The following is a 7,837-nucleotide window of genomic DNA, read 5'->3' as shown; positions in this document are numbered from 1 at the left end:
CCAGGTGCCAATGACATGGCACTTGGCCTTCTTTGCAAGCTGCACGGCAAACTGGCCTGTCCCCCCAGCTGCTGCCGTCACCAACACTTTTGTCCCTTCCGACAGTCCTCCGAGCTCGTTCAGGCTGATGTATGCAGTGGTAGCACTTATCGGCAGGGTGACATACTCGGACTGCAGAGAGGCCACGGGAGCCGCGGCACTGGCAGGCACCACTGTGTACTCAGCGAAGGAGCCGGGCGCCACGTAAGCCACGGCCTGGCCAACGGTGTACCTGGCACTGGCAGACAGGCCCAAGGCTACCACCTCTCCCACACCTTCGAAACCTATGTCAAAGGGGGTCTTGACTGAAGGGTCATAGCGGCCCGAGGAATAGTTGATGTCAGATGCATTAACACCGACAAATCTAGAAGGAAACAAACAAACAAATATATTAAGGTGTTCTCTTCATCAAGGCCTTGATATTCCACCTAGAAAAATTCTTCTAATTCCAGTGACTGGTCGGGTGGCTAAGTTATCTACCCTGGTAGAATTAAAAAAAAAAAATCCTGAGATTCAGTTGAAAAAGAGAAATTAAACAAGTATTTGCAATCAGAGTTTCGGCATATTTTATTTTTAAAATCAGGTTAGGGATAATTTCATACCATTTTAAGCATCAAGTTATTTGTTTCACATGCTATTTATTTTCCTCCCCTTTCTTTCAAAAGGAGAGCTAAAGCATTAAAAAAAAAAGTCAGGAAGCCCTCTTATATGCAAACTCCACTGGAGCTATGAGTTGGAAATTAATTGGCCTCTTAACAAAGATGTTAAAAAACAACAGTGAGATAAAATATATTCAGAGAAGTAGACTTGCATTGATTCTGGCAACAATTTAACACTTCAGATAATAACAGTAATGACAATGATATTATTGAAGATTGACGCAGTGTACAAGGTCATCGGTTGTTACACGTTACTGCAGGGTTGTTTAAAACACTGTTGGAGTGGCCCCAGCAAATTTTCTTTCTGATGTAACTATGTCCAGCATGAAAACATGCATTTTGATTGAGCAAAAATTGTCTCATAAGGGTAGGGAGTTTCATGGAACATTCAACATCTTACAGTCCTTTTCAGATGAAAAGGAAAGCAAATCGTCACTATATTTTTCCTCAACAAGAAGCAGAGACATAACTTGATTAATACCAGATGATTATTTTCACTTTGGTATCCAGAGTCAATTTAATTGTGAGGTCGGTATTTTTACCAGCTTTTTTTCATCTCGGTATACCTCATAACAAAAATATCCTGATACCTAGGGAAAAAAAAGCCGTCTACTAAAAAATGTCAGGAGGTGGCTTAGACACATAATGGAGGACCCTAAAAATGTCATTTCCACCTGTAATGAAATGAAAAGATGGTGGTATCTGGTGGCACGAGGAAAGCTGGTAAGTAGGTCATTTTAAAATAATTCACTTTTAATTTAACTTAATAAACCAAAACTGCCCTGTGCAAGGATCCACTTCCACCGTATTACAGATAACACTTTGCACTTATAAACGCTCCCTTATGATTATGCCCTGTGTATCTACAATACTGAAAGCTCTCTCCATATTGGAGAAAGAAGAAAGCAGGAAACAATTTCTCTGGGGCATGTCAAGCTGCTTTCAGAAGTTAGCACACCACACAGCCTCAAGAACACACTACAGAATTCCATAGCCATTGATGGTAACACAGTAAGGAAAAGTGGGAAAAATGATTTTTGCTGGTTTTTCATTTGGGATTTAACAGGAAGACGCTTACATTCTGTTTTGGGGGTGGGGGCCGCTATCTTTCCTTTAAATTTACAAAATTCTCAAGGTTGGGTCCTTTTTCAAAGGGCCAGCTTCCTCAGAGCGCGCCTCTGGACTTCGCAGAAGGCAGCCCGGGCAGAGCCCAGCTGGGGCGTCTCGCCTCCGGTGCCCCTGCTGCAGGCTGTAAAGCCAAGTCCAGGGAGGGGTCGGTGGGCTGGAAATGACGGCGGTTCGCTCCAGAGGGGGGGAACTGAGGCCCCACCGCCAGCTCCAGTCTCAGGGCCCGCAATTAACCCTTCCCCTGCCCCACTCCCCTCCTGTCTCAGACCCCGCTGGAGAGGCCCTCTTCTGCGGGGCACCCCCGCCTTGAACTCAGAGGGACGCTCCCGTGGCGGCTGGCCCCTGGGGTCCCCCCCACCTCTAAGGAGCGCGCCTTGGGCGGGGGGCGCTGCTGGAGGAAAGCGCTCCCCCACTCTTCCTCTGCGGTTTGCCACTTCCCCGGGAGGGGTGACAAGAACAAGCAGGGCACAGGCGGGAGAAAAGTGGAGGGGAGCGGGCACGAGCGCCAGAGGGGGAGCGACGGCCAAGTCGAGATGGGAGTGGGCTCTGCTGGGAGCTGGGGTGCCTGCCGCTGACCGGCGGCCGCTTAAGTTTACCTCGGCGCGCCCCGTCCAGGGTGCAGACAGCTCTGCGCCTCCCCTGCCGCGCCCCGGCCAGCCTGCGGGGCGCCAGAAGCCCTTCTGGAACTGTCTCCCCTCGGAAGTGCCCGGCCTCCGCAGACTGCCCTCTCGTCCCGGCCTCTCCACCGCCCGCACTGCGAGGCTCCATCCCTGACTCTGACTCCCGGAGCGGGCTGGGGCCGAGCCGCAGGCGCTGGGGAGGAGGGGCCGCCGTCCAGGCCCGCGACCGTGACCTCGGCCTCCCTGGGCCGGGCGGGGGTCCGAAGGGCAAGCGTAGTCAGCGCAGGCCGTGGACCTCGGGCCCAGGGGCGGTCAAGCTCTCGGGGTGGGGGTGGGGTGTCCCGAGCATAGGGCGCGCTGGAGCGCAGCGGCCGCAGGACTGGGGCCTGGGGCGGCCGGCCCGTGACCCTGGCCTCCCATGCACCCCCGTTCCTCGTGTCTCCCCCTCCCCCCTCCCCTCGGCTCGCCGTCTTCCAAACTGCCTGCGTCGTCGGTGAGGGAGTCTCGGGCTGGTGGCGACAGCCCTCCGCTACTCCGCTCGGCGCACCTCGCCCACTCCTGGCCTCCTGACCCCCGGTGCGGCCCCCGCCTCCCCCGGACCCCCGCTTGGACGCCGCAGCAGGTGGGGATCCGCCACTGCCCGCACGCGCCTTCATCCTTACCTGGGCTTTGGGAAGGGCCGCGTGAGGGTCGGGAGCCCGCGCCTTCCGCTGCTCCAGAAACAAGTTCAAGAGCAGCAGACGCGAGTGGGAAAGGGGGCCCGGGCCGGGGAGCTGGGGACAGAAGGGCGAGCGAGCCAGAAAAAGAAAGGAAAGACACGCTTGGTAGAATGCGTGCATTGCAGAACTCTCCTTGCACCCTCTTTAATTTAAAATATATGCTCTTAGTAAGTGCAGGGTTCCAGCCGTCCGACGGGAGGATCCACTGGGAAGCCTAAAATCGAGGAACCCCAGGAAAAAGAATGGGACCGGTGCGGCCTTTCCCCAAATATATACCCTTCGAGAGGCGCCCGGTTTATTTATACTAAAAAGTGCCGAACCCCTTCGTCATGTTTATTATGAAACAGGCAGTCCTGCAGAGGGAGGAAAACGCTTTCTTTGAACAAAAAACGTGAAGTCCGGAGCCTTCAATATTAGGAGACAAAGTCGTCCAGACCAGATTTTCTTAAAAAGAAAGAAAGAAGGAGGGAAAGAGAAGGAGGAGGAGAAAAGAAAAGAAAAATAATAAAGAAAAGAAAGGAAAATAAATAAAAGAAAATCTCGGCCTGGAGAGACAGCAGAAATGCTGTTACCCTCCCGTGAGCAACAAACCGTTTATCAAAAACGCCTTCCCCATCCCCCACCCGCTCTTTACCATTCCTACAAACTCTTTGCTCCATTATCTTACACTTGAGCAGAAAATCGTTAGAAATATTTGGAAACGAAATAATGTGTCACTATCCTTCGAAAAAGAGCTAAAAATAGCGCGCAAGCTGACTTCACCGGAGGGTGTCTTTCTTCCTTCTCTTGCTGAGGGCTGGGCACTGGGAGGGGATGTGAAGTTGTCCTTGGATGTAGGAAAGTGAGAAGTGGATAAAGGAACATCAATTACCCGTTCTGCAGGGATTTTAAGCGCCCCTCTCACACTTTCCCTAAATGGAATAAACTTGATTATCCTAAATCCACGTCTGGCTTAAAAGCACTTCCCTCTCTGTGAATGAAGAATTTGTATTTTCTGTTAAGATGGGATGAGATGTGCAAATATCCAACTGAAAGGAAAAGTCAGGCAGCGCGCAAATCTCCAAACACCTTTCGGAACAAGCGAATGTACACTTATGCCATTCATTCCAGAGCACATTTTTATTATAAAAATGAAAAGAGCTTGCATAAAATTTTTATGCAATTAACACTGTTCTGGAGGAGAGTTGGTCTAGGATTAAAATTAATTAACCTGCAGTAAATAGACCTGCAGTCTTAAAGAAAAAAAAATCTGTAAAATGCCACCTCCCCTGACACTATTTGCCAAGTATAAAGAATCTTACAGTTTGGGGATAGGAGCAGACTTTCCACAGAGTAGGGAAAGGGGATGCAAAGACTTCTCTCAACGTGCAGAAAACTAGCCCCATTCTCTTTCTGACCCCGGCTTCAACGCAGAAGTTAGAGGTCAAGTTGTACACATAAATAGACTATTTGCGTTCAAGGGACTTCTGGCATATGTAGCGGGAAAAGACAGGCATGGACCCTAAAGCAACGCAAACTGAGGAGCTGCAAACGTGGGAGAGCTGGCGCTCGAGAACCCTCACCGCCCAGTTCAGGGACCGTCCCCGGTGATCCGGCGCAGGGGGCGCCCGGGCACTGGCGGGGAAGGAGAAAGCAAGGGTGACGGCGAGCGAGCAGGGAGAGGAGCCGGAGGAGGGAAGGGCAACCCCAGGACTTGATGCACTTCCCAGGTAGAGAGGCCCGGCGTCCGGGCGCTGCCGGGCGGCTCAGACCCCTCGGACAGCGCTGGCGGGCGGTCCCACTCCGCCCCGGGGGCTGGTGCTCTAACTTCACACCACCTTCTGCTTGCTCCGCTCAGTCGCCCCCTCCCCACTTCACACCCGGTATCTAAAGGGGATTTTACTCAAGCAGTGGTGTGTGTCTTTACGTCAGTGCTCACAGTCAGTAGTGTACTTGGTCAGAAAAATGACAAGAAAAGAAAACAGCCCATGTAAAACTTCTTGCTTGTTAAAGTCTGAAGCTTTGCAGCCTGCTTCTCATCTCAACTTCTGGCAGATCACTCGTGTGTCTTGTGTGTTCTGCGTGTGTGTCTTCTTTTTAACTTGTTAGGATGCAAGTCCTTAGCTCAACAGCTTTAGCGCTTTATCCCATAATGAAGAAATCTTCTGCAGCCCTGTTTCCACCCACGAAAACCTTCAGGACACACACATCCAGCTTTTAAGGCACTCTCTGCACCCCGCCCGGAGACGGCTTCCACTCAGCCCCACTCTTGGCTCCCTCAATTTTTACGTTTCCAACAGGTTTCCGAAAGTTTTATATTGTGACCAGAATAACTCAATTTTGCAGTCTTTGGAAGGCTGATACGACTCTCTAAAATAAACGGATTAAACGCTGCGTCAAGCCACTTGGGTAGACTACACTTTGCCTTTCACGCCTTGCAGGGGACTTACAGTACTTTCCAGGACACAATTAACAGCATAGTTATACTCAGAACTCAGTCCTTCCTCCAATCGCAGGATCTGACCTGAAACATGCAACACTCTAACCCCTCGGAGGCGCCTGAGCAGGCGGGCGAGTCCTGCTCTCACGTAGGGGATCGAGGAATGGGGAATGCCCCGCCTGCAAGGCGAGGGGACCCAGGGAAGAGAGACCGGAGGGCAGGGCTCCCACAGAATGAGGTCGCTTTCCTTCCCGCGCTTCACCAGTTACTAAAGATTAGTGAGCTGTAAACACATTAAGGTAGAGAGTGTGGAGGTGGAAGACTGTCAGAAGGTAGGGCAACCCACCCGAGTGCCACCCAAAGGGCTGCAAAATGCGCAGGCAAATGCAGCCGTGCCCCCACCCCGGCCCTGAGCCAGCCGCCCCGGACGCGCCACGCGCCTGTCGGTAGGCTCTGGGGCACAGACAACAGCCATACAGCACTGACAACACGCAGACGACACCGGCGAGGTGCACACCAACACACCCAACCACAGGCTCCGCCATTGCGAGGCGGCTGCCAACCTGGAGCGCACAGGAAGAGCCAGCCGGGTCCTCGGCCTCCTTCCTCCAAAGCACGTTACCTAAACGTCGCAGTTTGTGTCCAGCCCGTTCCCGGTCCACACTAAAGATTACGGGAACGCAGGAGTCGTGGGTGCGCGCGGGTGGGCCGGGCGGGGAGACTCCCCTTCTGGGTCCCGTCGGTTTTATTTCGGGAGCGGGAGGGGGAGGAGGGAGGGCTGGGGGAGGGGAGGGGAATCCCAAATTAAAATAACCCTCAGTTATGAGGACTTTCGGTGGCATCGGATATTCACACCAGCAACAGTCACATTACATTCGCCTTCGCCAGATGGCGGCGGGTTCAACTTCCCGGGATCTCGCAAAGTCAGGCTGCGCGCCTGAACGCTTGCCGGAGTGTGGGGACGCAGGCGGGCCCGGGACAGCCGGGAAGCGGCGCAGCGCCGGCCGGGGCCCGGCCAGGGCGGGGGTGGGGGGGCAGGCGCCGGGCTCACCGGTTCCGGACGAGGAGGTCTCCGTCCCCGGGGAGTGGCACCGGGCAGTCCCGGCGCAGGGTGACGGCCTCGCGGAAGTTGGGGCTCAGCCGGGTCACCACCAGCTTCTGCATGGCGCGGGGGATGTTGGAGCCCTGGAAGTCCAGGAAGTGGCGGGCGTACGACATGTCCACGATGGCTCGGGCCCCGGCGGGCGCCAGCCGCAGCATGGCCCGCGCCTCTGCCCGCTTTCTGCGCCGCCGCCGGCCGGGGTCGCGCCCAGCCCGGGGCCGCTCGGCTCGGCTGGCTCGGAGCTAACGGGCGGAGCAGGCGGGTCCGCCCCTCCTCCGGCCCGCGTGCTCCCCTCGACTCCCCCCCCCCCACAAGGACTGGCTCCCTCCCCCCCCCCCCCCCCCGCCGCGCGCAGCGCCGGCAGTCCGCACAGCCCCCGCGGTTCCCGGACGCGCCACCCCCGGGGTCCCGGCCTGGGGATCGCTGCCACCCCGGCCGCTGCTCCTTTAATCTTTTTGTTTTGGTTTGAATCTGCTCTGCGCAGACTGGCCAAGGATCCTCTCCGCCCTCCCCCTTTCTCCCGGCGTCCGGGAGGCACCGGATATCCCCACCCTCCCCACGCTCTAAAAGCCGGATTTGACTCCTCTAAAAGGGTGAGGGGGGCGGCGAGGGGAGCCTCGCGTCCCGCTATCGCCGCGGCCCCGAGCCGGCTGCAGCCCCGGGCGTCCTCGGAGCGGCGCGGCGCCCGGCGGCCGGCGGAGGCACCTCCCCTTCCCGTGCGAAGCGTTCACTTCCTTGCAAGGTGGTACGAATCAACCCCGAGCGCGGCCGGGGCGGCGGGGCACGGCCGGGGCCCCCGAGCCGCGCGGGGAGCCCCCGCCACCAGTGCACGCGCACAAGCACCGAACGCAGGGCGGGGGCGCCCAGAGCACCCTGAGCCCCAGACTCCTGGTCCCCCATTCCCGGGACGCCTTGCCCGCGCCTTCTGCCCTCAGCCGGTCTGTCCCAAGCAAGTTGCACGAACTAAAGCCATTTTATTTATTTTGGCCTAGATTTCGTGTTTTTCCATGAATGTTTTAAGCAGCCTCTACAAGACTGTTACAGGTTTCCCATTGGGAAAGTACACATATATTGGAAACTAGAGGTCCAAATTCTCAGGGCACATAAGCATTTAAACTTCTAGGTGGGGATGCCTAAGGACCTAATTGAAT

At 55.4% G+C, this 7,837-nt stretch overlaps 1 protein-coding gene across 1 annotated transcript in view; it reads right to left on the bottom strand.

Moving 5' to 3' along the window:
* Nucleotides 1-6,928, bottom strand: part of ZADH2 (zinc binding alcohol dehydrogenase domain containing 2) — a 7,667-nt gene extending 739 nt beyond the window's left edge. The window contains 3 exon segments of the mRNA XM_040632436.1: nucleotides 1-2; nucleotides 4-403; nucleotides 6,636-6,928. The exon segment at nucleotides 1-2 is cut by the window's left edge and continues 739 nt beyond it. Of these exon segments, the coding sequence (XP_040488370.1) occupies nucleotides 1-2; nucleotides 4-403; nucleotides 6,636-6,844 (611 nt within the window). The 5' untranslated portion in view covers nucleotides 6,845-6,928.
* Nucleotides 6,929-7,837: the final 909 nt, after the last annotated feature.

The sequence above is a fragment of the Ursus maritimus genome, unplaced genomic scaffold (assembly GCF_017311325.1).
Source record: "Ursus maritimus isolate PB19 unplaced genomic scaffold, ASM1731132v1 scaffold_18, whole genome shotgun sequence".
NCBI lineage: Eukaryota > Metazoa > Chordata > Mammalia > Carnivora > Ursidae > Ursus > Ursus maritimus.
The sequence above is the reverse complement of the archived record's forward strand: the minus strand, read 5'-3'. Positions and strand labels throughout refer to the sequence as shown.